General features: G+C 42.8%; 1 protein-coding gene across 5 annotated transcripts in view; it reads right to left on the reverse strand.

The window, feature by feature from the left end:
* kiaa1191 (KIAA1191 ortholog) overlaps positions 1–19,023 on the reverse strand; it is a 37,294-nt gene extending 18,271 nt beyond the window's left edge. For 2 of the 5 annotated variants that reach the window (XM_060936378.1, XM_060936374.1), the window contains exons 1-4: positions 18,827–19,023; positions 16,251–16,358; positions 13,009–13,105; positions 3,341–3,534 (exon numbers count right to left, since the gene is read on the reverse strand). In XM_060936378.1, the coding sequence (XP_060792361.1) occupies positions 3,341–3,534; positions 13,009–13,036 (222 nt within the window). In that variant the 5' untranslated portion in view covers positions 13,037–13,105; positions 16,251–16,358; positions 18,827–19,023. Of the gene's footprint in view, positions 1–3,340; positions 3,535–13,008; positions 13,106–15,011; positions 15,078–15,508; positions 15,753–16,250; positions 16,359–18,826 lie in introns of all 5 variants that reach the window. The other 3 variants (XM_060936376.1, XM_060936375.1, XM_060936377.1) reach the window with 3 other exon arrangements.
* Between the last annotated feature and the right edge of the window lie 1,986 nt (positions 19,024–21,009).

The raw sequence follows: 21,009 nt of genomic DNA on the forward strand, positions 1-21,009 counted from the left end.
TGTGGGCACCTCCCCAATATAATGGCAGGGGAGACACTGCATTGTAAGTGTGTTCCCACCTGAATCTGCATTTAAAAAAGAAAAAAAAAAAGGCATACACAGGGTGTTTCAAAAAATTTGATATCATTTCACAATCTAATAACTTTGCCAATTCTCATTCAGTTGACCTGAAATTTTAACAGCATGTGTGGAAACAGGTCAAAATTTTATGTTTTTATCTTTTTGGGTATAGAAATGCTATTCATTGGAAAAGAAAAGGCATTTTGTGCGTTAGAGTACGCTCGAACACAGTCGAACAAGACTGCAGCGTGCGTTTATGAGAGAATTCTCTAAAAATGCACCAACTGCAATGCGGATTTGGACACGGCACAAAAAGTTCAAAGAGGAAGGCTGTCTGTGTGCATGTGTTTGTCTCTCAGGTGGTGTGCATATTGAAAATTTATGAAATTGTTCATGGAATCCACATACATTTGAACTGCTCATTCAAATTTTGAGGAATAAATCTTATATTGCTCAACATTAAGCCTGTTCAGTTTCATTTGCCTGGACCATGTAGTTTCTGGGATATTTACATCTCAAATCTTTTGAAACACCCTGTACGTCGAGGTGCCAAGATTTTTGCCACCATTAGTAAGCATGAACAAAAAAGGCTACAACACAAACATCTGGTTAATTCGCTTAGACTCACACCATATATGTGATCCATCCTTTCATTGAAGTAAATTTAAATCTCAGAAAACGATAGCGTTGTGAAGTCGGCAAAATCCCCACGTCTATAATTAGATGCTGCCTCCGTGCCAAGAAACTATTTGCCAGAGGATGTCGAACCTTTGCCAAGAAGCTACGACTGGGTTGTGGTTGGACTTCCAGTACAATAATGATCCAAAACGTACATCTAAATCCAAACAAAAATGGTTCAATGACCACAGAATCAAGATTTTGGACATGGTTGTGCTCCAAACCCCTGACTTAACCATTTCATAGAGAAAGAAGACGGCGACCAAGAACCCTGGAGGCTCTGGTGTGATTCTGTTTTGAGGAACGATCTCAGATTGCTTGCTCTGTATTCGAAGGAACCGTGCTGTTCTTTTGGTAAAGGGAATTTGCATAAAAACGTCCTAAATTAAATACAGAAATGCCAATAATTATGGTTTTGAAAGACAACACTTCATTATCTTTTTACCCGCCTTTACCAAAGGCGCCAATAATTCTGTAGCGGACCGTAGCTCATCACAGAGACCTTATTAGATAAAACTAAAAGACGATCCCTCATCCAGAAATGAACAGACAAGGGACAAAGATCACTGGGACGTGAAAGTGTGTGCCATTTTGATTACTCACCACTCAACGTCAACTCAAAAAGTTGTCTAGTTTTCAAGCCTCATTACATGTCAACACAAGACTGTTATTATAGTCACGTTTCCTGCATTCCGTTAACAATCATCATCTTCTATATTACTCCGTTTGTTCTGAACATTATTAACTTCATCACAGCAGAAAAGGCAATGTCGATATTTACAGTTGTGGTCAGAAGTTTACATACAGTGACGAATGCCATCTTGGATATGAAGGTCATGGCAATATTTGTGCTTTCAGTAATTTCTTTGAACTGTTCTTTTTCTGTGGCAGAACGATTGTACAGCATACAGCTTTAATTTAAAAAAAAATAACCACTAGAATTTGATGCACAAGTTTTAATTTTCTTTAGGTTTTCTGAAATCAACACCATGTCAAAATTACACATACAGGGTCAAACATTTACATACGCTCACTTAGATTATTAATTTAGAGGCGTTGAAACTTCCAAAATGTCTCTCATCTTGCCAGGGCCGAGGTCTCTTAACTTCCTGTTAATGATCATGATTGACCACAGCTGGTAGCTTCTCTGTGCCTTCATAAAAAGGGTTTGTTTACAGCACTCATTGGATTGACCAACATACAGTAAAATGGGAAAGTCCAAGGAGCTCAGTGCAGCTCTGAGAAGGAGGATCGCAGATATACACAACTCTGGAATGTCTCATGGAGCCATTTCTAAACAAATTCCAAGATCAGTTCAAACAATTGTATCCAAGTTATTGTGAGGTGTAGTCACTTTGCCAAGCCACTTTGCTTCAAGAAAACCCAAACTGTCACCCTCAGCTGAAAGGAAACTGGTTTGGATGGTCAGGAACAACCTGGGAACCACCATGGCACAGTCCTGCCATGAACTGGAAGCTGATGGATCACTGTCTACAGTTCAGATCACCATGGACTAAGAGGCTGCTATCCAAGAAATAACCCCCCGCTCCAAAATTGACACCTTCAAGCTTAACTAAAGTTTGAAGCTGACCACACAGACAAAGGGGAGGGGGGGGCCTTCTGGAGGAAAGCTGTATGGGGTCAGATGAGACAAAAGATCGAGTTGTTTGGCCACAATGACCACCATGTACAGAGGGACACTGTACCAGCTGGTGGTGGTGGTAGGATCATCATGCCCTGGGGCTGTTTTGCTGCCAGTGGAACTGATGGAATAATGAAGGAGGACTACCTCAGAATTCTTCAGTATAAACCGTCAGAAACTTGAACACGACTTGGAACTTGGGAGTTACAACAGGACAATGAACCCAAACACGCATCAGAGCTGGTTGTGGAGGATAAAGCAGGCTAACATTAAGCTTAAAACAAGTCCTGACTTCAACCCTATTGAAAATATATGGACCGTGCTTATAAGTCGAGTCCATGCAAAGAAAAAAAGAAAAATTTAATTGAACTCTACCAATTCTACCATGGAGTTGTGAAATATCCAACCAGAATTCTGCCAGAAGCTTGTTCATGGTAAACAAAAATGCTTGGTCAAGATGAATCTTGAGAAGAGACATTTTACCCAAATATCAGGTGTGCTGTATGTATATTTTTGACCCTTTGTCGATTTCAAAAAACCCAAAGAAAATTAAAACTTGTGCACCAAATGCTAGTGGGTTTTTTTTAATTAAAGCTGTACGCTGTACAATCATTCTGCCACAGAAAAAGAAGAAATTACCGAAAGCCCAAATATTGCCATGACCTTCATATCCAAGATGACATTCATGTCACTGTATGTAAACTTCTGACCACAACTGTAGGTGAGTTCTCACGGGTTACATTTGATACGCATAGCTTTCGTAACATCAATTAAAATCTGTATTCAATTTCTGTGATAGAACCAACGTTAGAGATGGCCAGAAATACCAGAAACAAGAAAATAGCAGACGCTAGCCAATAAGTAATTTCCGTGGCCATGATAGAAGCCGAGATCCATCACACAGCGTCAGTCATTTATACTCAAACGATTAAGTCAATTTGTGACTGAAATCACAGTAACCTCAGCCAGTCGGGAGAACTTCCTCTCAGGGATGACGGGCCTCCTCCACAGGTTGGTGATGTTGATGTCACTGGGTGGAGAGGAAATGGGCTGCTCCAAGTTGTCATCATAGTTTAGGGCTCGACGAGTCATGCCCGTGGGGATGGACATGCCACCCAGTAGACCCTCACTCATTCCAGAGCCTGCCTCGAGGGCTGCAACAACACAACAACCACCACAGATTACGGGTGACTGTATAAACAAACTAACATCACTAGACAAGTGATATCCCTGGACTAGTCTTGGGTAACACCATCTGGTAACCTTGGGGTAATTCTGTGGGTCGTTCTAGAATTCGGGGTACAGTTCCTGTCTCGGAGATAAACCTTTTGTTATTTTCCACAAAAGAAATCTTTATTGAATCAGTTTTGAACAATAAGGCAAATTATGGCAAACTTTCACCAACAGCAATGCTTGATGTACATTTGACCAAATTTATCCATAAAACATTAAATGACTCCACCCCAAGTCTCAACACCAGGCATTGCCCAAAAATATTTTAACGAGTTAGGTACGTCCGGGTACATCTATGGTCGGCTTCTTTAAGCACAAAAATTATTTTCGAGTGAGTACGTTACAAAAAACAAGACGTATTAACCAGCATCCTCGCCTCTCCTGTGACTGCCGTTTTGTTTTTTTCTTCCCGATTTGTAACGACGATTCTGATTGGCTCGCTTCAGGTGTGCGTACGCATTTGTGATTTTCATCACTCCGAGTGGTCGCTGGCGCCCTCTACGTTTTCCCAGGTTGACTTCAGGACGTCCACATACTGTATGTATGTATGTAAAAAAAAAAAAAAGCTAGTGGTAAGTACATTCAACGAATGGAAAGCCATGCTTTTGTGTCTCAAATAGTAAACCACACCCTCTACAGTAAATATATAACCATTTACATAGTGAATTATCCCAAAGATAAATACATCTTACCCATCAAGACAGTACTGCAGTACAGACTCCTGTTTTATTAAGCTTTCAGTTTTATAATTCATCTTTGCAATATTGTTAGTCATTGTTAGGCAAAACAAAGTGCGTTTTGTGTCCTAAACTCTAAAGACATATTATGTACTAGTACCATACGCAAGTCTTAGACCCCGTCCACACGTAGCCGGGTATCTGCTAAATCGAAGATATTTTTCTACGTTTTGGCCTGTCAGTCATCCACATGAAAACACATCAAAAACGAATATTTAAAAAAACTCCGGGCAAAGTGAAGATTTTTGAAAACTCCATGTATGCCTTTTCGTGTGGACAGAGATAACCGGAGGTTTGCGTTTTAGAACGTCACAATCTGCGCCAAAAAAATGACAACAAATCTGCCCTGACGTCAAACGTGCGACCTTTGTTTACTGCAGAAGCCAGATTAAGCATGGACTTAAGCGAGCCGCACACTACGGCGATCCACGCGGTACCGAACCGACCCATTTCAGAGCCGACTCCCGACAGGGCACGCACATATCCCCCGACTGTTTACGAGTGCAGTTGCGATTGAAGCGACACGTGACAACTTAATAGCTTTGTGATTGGCTATTGGATATAGTTACTGTTAAATCCAACACTTGAAGATGCTACAGGCTGAATTACAAATGACACAACACGGAATATGTAGCGCACTATCTAGGCTGCATGAGCTATTATTCCCAACCTTAAATAGTGCACTTATATAGGGGAGTTAAAGCGATTTGGAATTCAGCCACACAACTTGAGCAGAGTGGCTTTCCAGCCCACTGTGTCTATGGATAAAGCTTCAGTCTATGGAATTACAGTATATACCTGCATTAGGTGCTACCAACACGTAGTTCTCGCGCTAGAAATTGTGTTTAATGATGTCACGTGTTATATGCGAAAGATATGATTGGCTATTGCTAGCGACTCTCGCCGATCAGTCTGGCTCCCGATTAGTTTTTCGAATCGGCTGTGAGATGAGTCGGTACCATCGAAAACTAGTCTTTACGCCTGACTCGCGACTTCAGTTGGCTCGGTACGCTGAAAATCGGCGTAGTGTGCGGCTAGCTAAAGAGTAATGGATCGGAGTAGTGCCTTGAAAGCGTTAATTATTGTGCAGGTGCTATTTACATCTTTAATTTTAGAAGCCCAACTACTGCTCCAAGAGCACAGGCGATGTGATTAGGGGGTAAGATTTGGGGAAATAATGCCATCTACAGGTTTGGAATGCTTATGAATGTGATTGAAAACGCAGATGTTCGGTTATGTGTGGAAGGGATTTTTTTCGAAGACGAGGTGGTGTGGATAAAACATTTTTATAAACGGAGGGGGGGAAAATGTTCGGTTTTAAAAATACCCGGCTACGTGTGTACATGGCATTAGATATATGATACTGATTTATGTTTCATGTTTTCATGGCTTGTCTTGTTCTTCTGTTGCAGAAATAAGTGTTTATATATTTAAAAAATAAATAAATAAATAAAAAGAAAAAAGGACCTTCATCTAAATGACTCAAATCACACCCCTTGAACCGTGTGCTTGAAAACTTGCCAAAATACCGAAAAATTTTAGGGCAAAAATTTGAGGCCATTAAGCCCATGTTTACATTAGACCGTATCAGCGGATCATCAGATTAACGTTTTTAAAACGATTAGTGTGCACACAGCAACACCAATACACGATTTGCGTGCACATAGCAACGCCAATACACGGATACGCTCGGCTCTGCAGGCATCCTGCGCTCCAAATCACTCTACCCTGAACAGCGAGTGCCCTCTGGAGGGTGCGCACTCCGGCCCTGCGCAGCTCACACAGCGCGCGAGTGAAGTGCACAAGCCACGATTCGGGACTGAGCCGCTGTGTGTGTGATCCCAGCGCATATCACTTACTACTTGCAAGTGGAAGGATGGCAAGCCTAAAGACAATCATAACTACACAATGGGCAGTATTTGCATCAGTATTTGCAGTATTTTCATACTTTTATACTCTTTAATGAAAGGTGATACAAGGCGGAAGTCCGCGCCGTTTTTCAGCAGTCGCGTCACATGACCAACACCAGCGAATCAGGAAGGTGGATGTCACAGTGACGTTGTCCAATGAGACGCCAGCTAGAGCTCAGCACAGCATATCCGCGTATTCTGAATGTTTATACAGCACCGGAGCTGACACGATCTGGATTGAATACGTGGACGCTGGCGGATTCCCGTTTCCTGGCGTTTCCAGGCGGTTTAATGTAAACGGACAGTGCATCCACGAAGAAAACGAGACAGATACGGTCTAATGTAAACGTAGCCTTAGGTATGAAAAGTTAACACTGAGGCCTGCACCCCTCCCCCCACATTAAAGTGCATATCACGGGTAAATTCAGGAGCCAGATCAATGTAATTCTCCTATTTTATATTAAACTTTGGTCAAATATCTGTAACATTTTGCATTTTGTGCAATTTTTTTTTACCTTGCGCAATACCAGAAAAATTCACTTGAAATCAAGCCATTTGAGGTGAATTGGTCCGCCTCTGAAAAAACTTGGCATTTGGATTTCACGGCAAACATTGATTTTTGTGACGTCGCGTGCGGGACGCCTCCTTCTGAATCCTACGTCGGCGCTGGTTTGTTTATGAGAAAACGACCTGGTGGTTTTCTGCAAATTTCTTCAACGTTATCGTGTAATTATTAAAATGGTTAACAGACGTATCGTAGGAGGGTGTAGCAACACCAATCTTGATGGGATTAGTACTCATCGTTTCCCAAAAGACCGGACAACGAGAGAGAAATGGAAGCGCTTCGTGCGAGGCACCCGGAAAAATTGGCTACATGCTACAACATTATTTGCAGTGCTCACTTCACAAGGCCTGATGACTCGGAACTATTTGCAGTGGGAAATGGGCTTCGCGAGGCAACTTGATCTGAAAAAAGACGTAGTTCCATCTGTCAGAATGCTCAAAGCAACACTGTCTCCCATCTGTGTCAGCGTCACCCAAGGAGCCAGCTGTGTTCGTCTCCCCTGGCAGAAGGCGAAGTGCCGCGTCCACTGAGGCCCTCGAAGCCGAGGACCAAGCAGAGCCGAGAAAAAGACCAAGAAAATCGGCAATTCACAAGTTGACTGTTGCCAGGGTAAGAAATAATTCTGACATCTCATTATATTCTTCATCCAAAGGTGAAGTAACATTGCGCTCAGGTGATAATTCCATATTTCAATGCAAAATCGCTAGCTGCTAAACTTGGTCTACACAGGCTGTGCACTGAAACTGTGCAAGCTCTCGCAGCCTGCTGGCGCTTCCGCAGGTGAGGTCACGAATCTGGCTCCAGACTCCCTTGGGATTTTTCCAGACGCGTTTTTTTTTTCTGCTGTAGACAGATGGCCTTGTGCAAAATTACCCTTCTGGATGAGTGTGTAAAGGGACATATTTTCATATAAAAACAAACAAACAAAAAAATTGGTCCAGGATATGCACTTTAATGGCTGTCTTCGACTCCTGATTCATCCACTCAACTCGAATAAACACGAAGTGATTTAGTCAAACAGTCCGTTTTTTTTGGCACTTATTCTATTAACAGTTATAAAATCAATTGCATACAAAGTCTATTTTCTGCATTATGTGAAATTTAAGTCATTAAAACAAACAAAAAAAAACCCCACTTTTATCCGTCCCAATGGTCTTGTCAACTCTGTTATAAATCTGCATAAAACCCACAAAGACTTTTAATAACACGCGTGACACCTGCACCGAGTGATGACACTTCCTTTTGCGGGAAACTTCAGAAAGGCGGTGAGGTACGTTTCTTCGGTCATTAATTTGAACAAAATGTTGAGGCTTTTACACCAACAGTAGATTAATTATTCATCAACTCTGTTAATGTGATATTGGACTGAATCTCTTTTTTTTTTTTTAAAACGATAACACTATTAAAATCCATAAAACTGTTTTAGTGCATGCCGTGTGGGAGCTAGTTTGAGGTTAGCATGTGGAGTCAAAGCACAAAATGGTGGGAAAACGTCAACTCTGTTATCATAAATTCTGTTCATGGGTTGCCCAGTTGAACTATAGCAGAGTTGACGATGACTGGCAGAGTTGACGCTTGAAATTACAGAACGGCCCGTGTCCAATCAGCTGTCCTTCTGTCTTCATATAGCTATCTTGACTCGGGTGTGCAATTTTCACCTTTACAACAAATGATCATTTCTAACAACAAATGATCATTTCGGACTTGTATAACTCACTCCCTGGGTTCCATCGGACCAGGTTCCTTTGTCCCTGCCTCTAGCATGGCTTGCCTTGTTTCACGATCTCTCATACCCCTTTTCCACCAAATCAGTTCCAGGGCTGGTTCGGGGCCAGTGCTGGTGCTGGTTCACAACTCATTCAACTTGCGAGCCAGCAGAGAACCAGTTTGCTTTTCCATAGCTCGCGGTGCTAAGGGAAGCCATGTCATTACGTCGCTGTATACGTCAGTTACGTCGCTACGTTTGCATAAACCTTGGCGCGAATTTCGAAGCAAAAACAACACGGAAGAAGCAGCAGCAACAACAACAATAATAATAATGGAGGACTTCGTGTTTGTACAGCTGTTGCTTCTTGTCGCTTAAAAATGGCGATCTTTCGCGGTCTTGTTATTGTTGTTGGTCTTAACAACTCCGCCCCCCCGCTGACGTAAGCGGTTCTTTCCTCTGGCCCAGCAAAGAGTTGGTGCTAGCCTGGAACCAGTTTTTCTGGCCCCAGAGCCAGTTCTTTGTCAGTGGAAACAGAAAACCCGGTTCCAAACTAAGCACTGGCCCTGAACCAGCCCTGGAACTGCTTTGGTGGAAAAGGGGCATCAGAGTACCAGGAAGACATGCATCAAGACTCGCACCCAGGTGGTGGAATGAACTTCCCCCTGGCTGTCTGGACAGCTGAATCACTGACCGTCTTCACACGAAGACTAAAGACCTACCTCTTCACCAAGCGCTTATTCAAATCAATAAATAAAATAAAATCGATCATGGACTGATGTGCTTTCTTGCTGTACTAACATCTCTAACAGGGCTCCAGCTTGATTGTGTTCTTAAACCCTGAACTATTTGTACGAGCAAATAGTTAACCTGGATAAAATGCTGTGAATGTATAATCGTCGTAAAGTGCCATGTCAGCATCTGACGTTGGCGACCAATAATCTGAAAGCACTACGATCAGCAGCCAAATGCAGCAGGTCAATGATCATCTTTCCTGTCACCAATGTCAGGTCTTCTGTGAAGGCTTTCCTAGGTCTGCCTCTCTTTCTTTTACCTTCTATACGTCCTTCGATACACAGTCGTTCCAGTTGGTTCTCTCTGACAATATGGCCCATAAATCTAAGTTGTCTCTGAAGGATAGTTCTCAACAGGCACTTTTTCTCCTGGACCATTTTCAAAATCTCTTCATTGGTTTTCTGATCTATCCATGATATTTTCATCATGCGCCTATAAAACCACATTCCTGCAGCTTCTGACTGGTTCTTTACTGCCGCGCTCATAGTCCAGGATTTGCATCCATATAACAATACAGACCAGACATAACACTTTAAGAATCGTTTCTTTGATTTGGTTGGGAGGGTTTTATTTGTAAAGATATTCCCTTTTTCCACGAATGCTTGCTTTGCCATGGCGATACGTCTTCTAATTTCCACCGTGCTTCTACCATCATGGGCAAGCATGCATCCCAGGTATTCAAAAGACTCCGTCTGTTGTAGTTTTTGTCCATCTAGAACAGGGGTGGGCAATTATTTTTTCCATGGGGCCACATGAGAAACAGAAAATTTTGTAGAGGGCCGGACCAAAAGGCTGAACTAAATTCTGCATAATATTAATTGTATTTCTTTATATAAAGCAATAAATATCATTGTTTTTACAAGCTGCTAAGACTGGTAAGAGTATGGAAAAAACGAGGTTGCCTTACAAAAAATGTCATTTATTCAATCAAATTTCCCAAATCAATGGTTAACAAAATGTGAACGTCTGTACCATTTTTTTTCAGTCACATTCACCCCAAAACACAATAAAGACACCACAATATTGTCTTTCTCCTCCAAATATCAAACAAGATGCATCATATTATAATAATGATGCCCACATTTGTAGTCTAATCACCTCATTTGGTGTTTTTTATTTGTTCAGTGAGAGAAATCTCGTCTCTGTTGGTCTTTAACGAGTGCGTCAGAGTCAGGTTGAATGTCTGAGGTGGAGATGCGAAGCACAGCTGACAGATGATCATCAGTCCATTCGGTGTAGGAATCAGATCTACAGATCGGCTCGGGCTCCGGCGCCTGCTGGTGACGTCACACTATGTGATTGGCTGGACCGTTTGAAGGATGACGTACAAGTTTGTGGTTGGTCTGGACAAATTACGGAAGTAGTTATCGCGGGATTAGGTTTCGTGGGATTTCATGTCATGTTCATGTCGCGCGCATTGCGTTTTTGTTGAACACAACTTCAAAATAAAAGCAATGCACATTCAGTCCATGCATGAGGTAAAATTAGAAAATACGTTTATTTTGTAATTTCTAATTAACCTTACGCGGGCCGGTCAGAATGAACCAAAGGGCCGGATGCGGCCCGCGGGCCGGAAAATGCCCAGGTCTGATCTAGAATGATTTCACACTTTGGGTTTTCAGTATTTGAAGAGAATACCATAGTTTTGGGCTTCTTTTTATTTATAAAAACAGTCCTCTTTTTTCACCTTCAGATTTCAGCTGCTTTAACATTCTTTCAAGACTGTCCTTGTCTTCAGTTAAAAGTACCGTATCATCTGCATATCTGATACTCTTCACCAGAACACCACTTATCTTGATTGCACCCTCTTCTGTTATTTTCCTCATAATGATCTCAGAATACAATGAAAAAAAGATCAGGTGACATGACACATCCTTGTCTGACACCTCTTTTGATAGGAGCCCAGTCACTAAGGTTTCCATTAATTGACATGGCAGCAGTCTGGTGCCAGTATAAGTTTTTCAATATTCTTCTGTCTTTGTAGTCAATATGTAGTGCTTTCAAATCTTCCATGAAAAATTCATGCTTTACTTTATCAAATGCCTTCTCGTAGTCTATAAATGCGCAGTAGGCATTTCAATGGCTCTTTCTATTAACATGTGCATGACAAAGATGGCGTTCCGAGTTCCTTTGTTCTTACGAAATCCAAATTGTTCCCATGCTATTTCTGGTTGGAGCTTGTTTCTTACTCGATTCATTATCAGGGTTTTTTTCTAGAAAAATTTAGTATGAAGGCACTCACCTTGGCGAGGGAGCGAAGCGGGGGGGGAATGGACAACCGGTTGTCCATCCCCCCCCTCCGCCGTGCGAAGCCTTTGAAAAATTGAGGCTACAATGGGACATTCTGAGGCTATCTGAGAGGGAAATTGTAACAAATTGTCTGTCAACATTGAAAAAGAAAGCAGTTATCTTCTTCTGCCCCGGATAGTCTTTGGCTTTCTTCCGTTTCGTGCCGCGGGATGACATCTTTAAATGCCCAAGTGTCAACAAAAACAGTTCGCGAACTACTTCTGTCAAAAGCTCCCGCGCCGGTGGGTGAAAGGCCATTCAGTCTCGAGAAATCTCGCTCTACAAGTCAGCCGACCTTGTATGTAACCCATGTCAAATCTCGCGAGAGCAGCCGCGACAAGTAAACATCTAAACAACATGGCGCCTCAGTCTGGAAAACGCCAATTCGGATTGTTTTTGCACCGTCTGGCGGTGTATCTACTATGATTGGAATATTTTTGGAGTAATTATAACGTATTTGATGATTAGACACATTGTCACGTGGTGTTGCTGGGATGTTTTCACGGAGAAAAAATCATTTTGAGAAAGATTGCATGTTGTGCAGTAGCATATGTGACTTGGGGTTCAATCGGCATTTCGGTAAGGGGGCGCACGCCGAGAGTAAGAGGGCGCAGCGCCCCTGTTCCCCGGTTTAGACGAAAGCCTGCATTATTATTCTAAGCATAATTTTTGTGATAGGACTCATTAGGCTAATTAAATCTGTAATTAGCACAGTTGAGTGGGTCTCCTTTTTTGGGAATTGCTATAAAAACTGATTCTCTCATTTGATTGGGGATATGTCCATTATCGTAAATCTTGTTTAGGAGAGCACAGATTTTCTTGATGCCAAAGTCTTCACAAGCAGTGATTGTTTCTTTCAGAACTTTGTCATTACCTGGTGCTTTGCCATTTTTCATTTTCCGTAAGGTCTCTTCAACTTCTGATTCTAATATTTTCCCTGATTCGTTAGCATCATCATCATCATCTTGTACCATAACATTCTCAGTTCTGCAGTCATCAAAAAGCTCTTTGATGTATTCTACCCAACGTTTCTCAATGTCTGATTGTTCAATGATCACATTCCCATTTTTGTCTTTCAAAGCTGTATTTGCGGGAACTTGGTGTTTGTTGGACATTGTTTTGATAACTGTGTACATCATTCGTATGTTCTTTTTCTCAAGGTCTTTTAGCTCTTTGCATTGATCATCAATCCATTTCTCTTTTGCTTTTCTGCATTCTCGGCGAATTTTGTTATTTAATTCTAACAAAAATTCGTATTATGTATAATACTGCTTTTAATTAGCCTTCAAATGCTACACCAACTAATATATCTAAAGACCAGCTTTATTCCAATTGAACAAATTTGTTGATACAAACAATGGAACAAAACGGCAGCAAAATCAGTCCACTCTTACCTGGAATGTCTCCAGGTCTGGACACCATGGCCACTTGGGACAGATTGTGTTTCGCAGAAATGTGGAAAAAGGCAGGAACTGGCAGACTGGCTCCAACCTGTGTGGGTACAGGAGACAAAATGTTAAACTTTCCAGTGCACCATGCAGAGCAAATCATCTCCGGCACGTTTTTAACAGCTACTGAATTAGTGCCGAGTGCAATCAGCAAACCTGCTTCAAGTAATCACTAATCAGCTAAACGACCGCTACAAACACACACTTATGTACAATTCAAAAACATTCACTGCTCGTAGCCGAAATCAGAACAGGACTGATAATCACATTTCACTCAGTGCGTTTACATGCACATCCAAATCGAGCTACTGTCGGTAATCGAGCTAAGGGTCCCAGCAGGGGTGCCAGAGAAATCCAATCCTACATGCACACAAGGAAATCGAGCTATTGTGTGAGGTACATTGTGCACCCGAGCCACAGGTGGCGCAACACGCCCCATCGTGTTGGTACACTTCCGGTTGTCGTCATGAAGAAGAGCTATTCAAGAGTATAAATAAGTTATCAGTTCTGTGTTCACAAGAAGAACGACGACAAGGACAGCAACATCGAGATATATTATATATATACACTGAACAAAAATATAAACGCAGCGGTCCATATTTTATGAAATACAAATGTTCAGATAGAAATTCATTTTCATTTTCTATGTGCCCGAGCCCAGTCCAGACGAGAACGTCGTCGCCCAGCAGTCAGGTCCAATCCTCGATGAGGTCTACGTGCATGGAGGCCAGCTTCTCTGAGTCGGTTTCTCACAGTTTTGACTGCTGACCCTGCGATTGTGTCTCCCCATGGTCTCATCTGCGGTCCGTGTTGCAGTCCGGCACCGATCACGCAGGTGGGTCAGATGGATATGCCGGTCTTGTGCTGGAGTGGTGACACGTGGCCTGCGTGCATGCGGCATGTTGTCTGTGGTGCCATGCTGCTGAAATCGTCGTCGGAGGCGGACTATCGTGGAATTATGCACCCCCAATTGACGCCCTACAGCTCTGATGGACATTCCAGCCTGCAGCATGCCAATGGCTCGTTCCCGGTTGATTCTGGTCATCTGTGGCATCTTGACATTTGAACATTTTTGTCATTTCAGGGTGGCCTTTTATTGGCCCCACATAAAGGATGGTCATGACATGCATTACTCAGTGAAATTTTTGTCTGCAATGGTCACACCCGACTGGATCATGGATTATCTCAAGTCTGGGCACTGCTCAGAACTTGAGTAGAGGGACACTTTTTTTTTTTTTTCAAAAAATGTTTACTGGTATGCTATACTATCATTTGATGTGGGCAGAAAAAAAAATCAGTATCGGATGTACAAAATAAATAAAATCTTTAGGTGCTGCGTTTATATTTTTGTTCAGTGTATATTCAACTCCTTAAGCTGAATGAGCATGAACTCTATCTCCTCATTGCTTCAGAAGTGCACGTTTCTACTACTGTTGTCATGCCGACCGAGGCTGTTGTGTTTCCCGCTTGTGGTCTCGTCACTCGTCACTTCCGGAAGGGGCAGTGCTGAAGTAAGTAGCTCGACTACGTAGCTCGGCTACAATCGCATAATCTAGGTCGCGTAGCTCGATTACGAGAAATCCAGTTGGGTTTGATTTCAGCCGAGCTAAGGTGTTTCCATGGCATTTAGAACTTCGATTTCAGTCGAGCTACGGCAGAAATTCGATTTTCTCTATGTGCATGCAAACGCACTGACTGTGAAAGGCAGATTACACACAAATCAGTACAATACACAACAAAATGAAGCCTAATGCAGGGGTTCGGAAACTTTTTGTAGCCATGGACACCTTGGGACAGGAAATCAGCCTGATTTTGAGTTGGCTGGTAAATTTTTAGCATCGGGCTTGAAAATGAACATCTGGAACGACGAGCAGGGCCGATGCAGTGTCTGGGACGCCCCGTGGCACCCTGACGAAAAGTCTAGCATGTCAATTTTTGCATTTTCTCACCTAATCTTACAACTTCTACGACATGTTCCTTGATAGCCATGATCGACGATTTCTTGACCCTCCTCCCTGACGACACACAAAGACATGAACGATGGCTGGTGAAGACCAAACTTGTAGTGTTGCAAGTCTCCTGACCAAGACATGGCAAGAATTTATGGCACTAATCTGACACGGTGACTATCGTGAAGGAAAAATATCGTGGTTTTATCTAGATGACATTAGCTATAAAATCAATTCCAGTACAGATTTATTTAAACGAGTATCGTGATACTTTGTCTGTTTATAAGAGCCGGCGAGAGGTTTTTAGTCCTTTTCCCACCAACACAACACATTCATAGGCTTGTTTTAGTTTAGAATAAATGTTAAAACCAAGTAAGGTATATAACCGCTTGGATATTGGGGTGTTGTGATTTCCACCACTATAAGTAATTTCCCAAAATAGCAGACCCCGTGGTTACTCTTCACAGACCCCTGGTGTTCCTGGATCCCATACTGACCTATAAAACCAACACGAATGCTCGTCTCGTCTTCTTCCGCTTATCCGGGGCCGGGTCGCGGAGGCAGCAGTCTGAGCATGGAAGCCCAAACTTCCCTTTCCCCAGACACCTCGGGAAGAACACCGAGGCGTTCCCAGGCCAGCCGAGAGACATAGTCCCTCCAGCGTGTCCTGGGTCTTCCCCGGGGCCTCCTCCCGGGGGGACATGCCTGGAACACCTCCCCAGGGAGGCGTCCAGGAGGCATCTGAAAGAGATGCCCGAGCCACCTCAGCTGATTCCTCTCGACGTGGAGAATTTTTATTGATGTTGTGTACATCAATAAAAATTCCTTTCTTATGAAATCTACAACATACCCCGTAAGTCCTTACTAATCTTGAAAATGTTTGTCAAACTCCAAAAGTCAGCGTTACTTTAACACGATTACTTATGGTTCAGTAGTGCTAAGTGGAATTCCGCTCCTGATTCCTGACGCTTGTATCAATAGTGATTAGCAGGAATATCACAAGTGCCGGGAACACGCCTGACAAAACAGTAAACAACAGTTGCAGGAGCGATATGTTATCCCAGATAGTGACATCATCATCCTGTAAAAACTGTAGACAGGACACTGAGATGTTCTATGAACGATAAGTAACTCCTGAACATCGACCCTCTCTCAGAAAAAAAGGTGATCCTGTGCCGAAGCGGTCGTCCAGGTACAGTATGTGCGGCGAAAGCAACAAAGTCAGTAGTGTGTATTTACCAGTGCAGGGGGTTGAGACCTGAGGTACTGCTGCTGCTACAGGGAAGGATCCTGCTGAGTCAGACAAGCTGAAGGTCGCACACTGAGCATTGTGGGATAATGAAAGGACTGCAAAAGAGGCAAGTCGTTAAAACTGCACTAAACTACATTATATGATGTTTAAAATGATTCCTTATCAAAGGGGTGTTTTTGCACAGATCTGACAGCAATATAACCTGAATGACTAACATCATGTGAGAACACTAGACGAACATTGACCTGCCCTCCCCGCTTTAACAGCACACCGCCCGCTTCCATACCCTTCTCCGATTACAACCACACCCTTCAGTACAGGCTAAGCTGCAAATTAATGGTAGTGATGGTATTTCAGTGTGGCACGACTGCAAAAACACGGATGAAAGTGAAATACGATGCGATGGGAATTACGTTTGTTTCAAACACACACTTTAGTTCTGTTACCCAGATACCAAGACGGGTGAATTAACAGACAGCAGAATGTTAATTCAATCTTTTAATGCGGCGGGGCTACTACTTGTGTTTAACTCACCAAGTACAACGAATCCAAGTCAACATCTTAGAAATGCCCAACGGCAGCGAGCGGGGAGAGGGGGAGAGAGAGAGAGAGAGAAACCATGCCACCAAACAATGTAACCACTGACTCTTTTATTCATCTTCAGTAACTGCTTTATCCTGGACACGTTTGGTGTGGTTTAAATTATTTATTTTTTAAAAATAAAAATATATTATTTTAGGGAATTGATCAAGCGTCAAACTTCGCGCAGCACTGGGCGGGACGGACTGGTCAAACTTCGCGCAGCACTGGGCGGGACGGACTGGTCAAACTTCGCGCAGCACTGGGCGGGACGGACTGGTCAAACTTCGCGCAGCACTGGGCGGGACGGACTGGTCAAACTTCGCGCAGCACTGGGCGGGACGGACTGGTCAAACTTCGCGCAGCACTGGGCGGGACGGACTGGTCAAACTTCGCGCAGCACTGGGCGGGACGGACTGGTCAAACTTCGCGCACCAGTGGGCGGGACGGACTGGTCAAACTTCGCGCACCAGTGGGCGGGACGGACTGGTCAAACTTCGCGCAGCACTGGGCGGGACGGACTGGTCAAACTTCGCGCAGCACTGGGCGGGACGGACTGGCCAAACTTCGCGCACCAGTGGGCGGGACGGACTGGTCAAACTTCGCGCACCAGTGGGCGGGACGGACTGGTCAAACTTTGCGCAGCACTGGGCGGGACGGACTGGTCAAACTTCGCGCACCAGTGGGCGGGACGGACTGGTCAAACTTCGCGCAGCACTGGGCGGGACGGACTGGTCAAACTTCGCGCACCAGTGGGCGGGACGGACTGGTCAAACTTCGCGCACCAGTGGGCGGGACGGACTGGTCAAACTTCGCGCACCAGTGGGCGGGACGGACTGGTCAAACTTCGCGCACCAGTGGGCGGGACGGACTGGTCAAACTTCGCGCACCAGTGGGCGGGACGGACTGGTCAAACTTCGCGCACCAGTGGGCGGGACGGACTGGTCAAACTTCGCGCACCAGTGGGCGGGACGGACTGGTCAAACTTCGCGCACCAGTGGGCGGGACGGACTGGTCAAACTTCGCGCACCAGTGGGCGGGACGGACTGGTCAAACTTCGCGCACCAGTGGGCGGGACGGATTGGTCAAACTTCGCGCAGCAGTGGGTGGGACGGATTGGTCAAACTTCGCGCAGCAGTGGGCGGGATGGATTGGTCAAACTTCGCGCAGCAGTGGGTGGGACGGATTGGTCAAACTTCGCGCAGCAGTGGGCGGGACGGATTGGTCAAACTTCGCGCAGCAGTGGGTGGGACTGGTCAAACTCGTATGAGAGCTGGAGGGACCGGGGTTTATAGCACAGTCCCATTAGTTCCTCCTCCTATTTGTTTGCTCTGGAGGTGTTACACAGATGGAGTGGCATCAAAACACTCAGGACAAACCATTCAAAACATAAAAAACTGTAAGCAATTAATCTACTAGAAAACAGAAACTAGACAAATAATAAAATAAAGTCAAACATAAATACCAAACCTACTGACAGCAAATTAGCCACATACATAATTTAACAATAATTAATAAAACAGACAAGTTACAGTAAATCCAACCACCATTTTGGCAAAAATGAAGAGAATATCAGGAGTAAACTCTCAGTGCTGAACACTGCAACGACATAGAATAACCTTCATGGTCTCTACTGATGAGGCCTTCAATTATTTCATTTCATCATTCTAACAGTTTCAGAAATGGTTTTCTGTCGCCTGTGCTGGAGCTGAGTGAAACCCAGAGAAACAAGTGCAGCTCTTTAGTGTAACTGTTAGCTTAGCCACCGCTAGCAGCTCACAGTGCAGTATGATGTCATGTTATAGCTCACAATGACATTAGTAAAAACAAATATGGTGGTGATAATAATTAACAATACAACAAACTTGTTAATGATTCGTGTTAATCTCATGAGTGATTTGAGGTTAAGTGAAGGATAAACGTGTTGTTTTGCCGCTGAACCCAAAACCACAACAAACCGCACAGTGCCATTTTGCTCAGTTACCTGGCCCGGGGCTTCAGGAGTTAGCGACCTGATCACTTCGGCAGCTAACAATTCAAAACAAGCGGCGAGACCAAACTAAATCGGGCTATTATTACACTCAAACAAGGTATTTGCAAAGCACCGCTTTTTATCTCCGCCATAACTTCCCTTAGGTGCGTGTGTGCATGTCATTGAAACACAGTCCAGTATGGAGTACTTCGCGAACTCTCGCGATAATTCGTGTTGCTGCTGATCCAGCTGTAGTACTGCAACCTGCCACAGGAGGCAGTAAGTGGCTGTTACAGATGTCCTACCGCGTGAAGTCAAGCTTACTCAACTCATCATCAGCACATCAGCTCCAGTACAAAATAAATAATTACACACAGTTTTCTGAAGCAGTTTAGTGTCTTTAATTGGTGTATTTTAACAGTTGTACCATGTAACCTGCAAAATTAACACACATACAGACATATAAACACGCACAAATGGCACCATGCGAGTGGCAAGCTGTTGCAGCAATCACATTACACATTGTCATTATTTATCAAATGACTTTACTTATTCTTTCACTATCTATCTATCTATCTATCTATCTATCTATCTATCTATCTATCTATCTATCTATCTATCTGTCATCTCTCTATCTGTCTGTCTGTATCTATCTTTCTGTCTGTCTGCCATTATCTATCTATCTATCTATCTATCTATCTATCTATCTATCTATCTATCTATCTATCTATCTATCTATCTGTCTGTCATTATCTCTCTCTATCTGTCTGTCTGTCTATATCTATCTGTCTGTATCTATCTTTCTGTCTGTCTGCCATTATCTATCTATCTATCTATCTATCTATCTATCTATCTATCTATCTATCTATCTATCTATCTATCTATCTATCTATCTATCTATCTGTCTGCTCTCTATCTGTCTGTCTGTATCTATCTTTCTGTCTGTCTGCCATTATCTATCTATCTATCTATCTATCTATCTATCTATCTATCTATCTATCTATCTATCTGTCTGCTCTCTATCTGTCTGTCTGTATCTATCTTTCTGTCTGTCTGCCATTATCTATCTATCTATCTATCTATCTATCTATCTATCTGTCTGTCATTATCTCTCTCTATCTGTCTGTCTGTCTATATCTGTCTATATCTATCTTTCTGTCTGTCTGCCATTATCTATCTATCTATCTATCTATCTATCTATCTATCTATCTATCTATCTATCTATCTATCTATCTATTTTTCTGTCTGTCTGTCATTATCTCTCTCTATCTGTTTGTCTGTCTATATCTATCTGTCTATATCTATCTTTCTGTCTGTCTGCCATTATCTATCTATCTATCTATCTATCTATCTATCTATCTATCTATCTATCTATCTTTCTGTCTGTCTGCCATTATCTATCTATCTATCTATCTATCTATCTATCTATCTATCTATCTATCTATCTGTCATTATCTCTCTCTATCTGTCTGTCTGTCTATATCTATCTGTCTATATCTATCTTTCTGTCTGTCTGCCATTATCTATCTATCTATCTATCTATCTATCTATCTATCTATCTATCTATCTATTTTTCTGTCTGTCTGTCATTATTTCTCTGTCTGTCTGTCTATATCTATCTTTCTGTCTATATCTATCTTTCTGTCTGTCTACCATTATCTATCTATCTATCTATCTATCTATCTATCTATCTATCTATCTGCCTGTCTATCTATCTACCTACCTGTTTGTCTATCTATCTGTCCGTCTGTCCATCCATCCGTCTATCTATCTATCTATCTATCTATCTATCTATCTATCTGTCTATCTATCTATCTATCTATCTATCTATCTACAACCCCAATTCCAAAAAAGTTGGGACGCTATATAAACTGTAAATAAAAACAGAATGCAATAATTTGCAAATCATGGAAATCCTATATTTCATTGAAATAGTACAAAGACAACATATCAAATGTTGAAACTGAGAAATTTTGTTTTTTGAAAAATATATGCTCATTTTGAATTTCATGTCAGCAACACATTTCAAAAAAAGTTGGGACAGGGTCATGTTTACCATGGTGTTGCATCACCTCTACTTTTACCAACATTCTCTAAACATTTGGGAACTGAGGAGACCAATTGCTGTAGTTTTGAAAGAGAAATGCTGTTCCATTCTTGCCTGAGATACAGTTTCAGTTGCTCAACAATTCGGG

The sequence above is a fragment of the Neoarius graeffei genome, chromosome 12 (genome assembly GCF_027579695.1).
Source record: "Neoarius graeffei isolate fNeoGra1 chromosome 12, fNeoGra1.pri, whole genome shotgun sequence".
In the NCBI taxonomy this organism is placed as follows: Eukaryota; Metazoa; Chordata; class Actinopteri; order Siluriformes; family Ariidae; genus Neoarius; species Neoarius graeffei.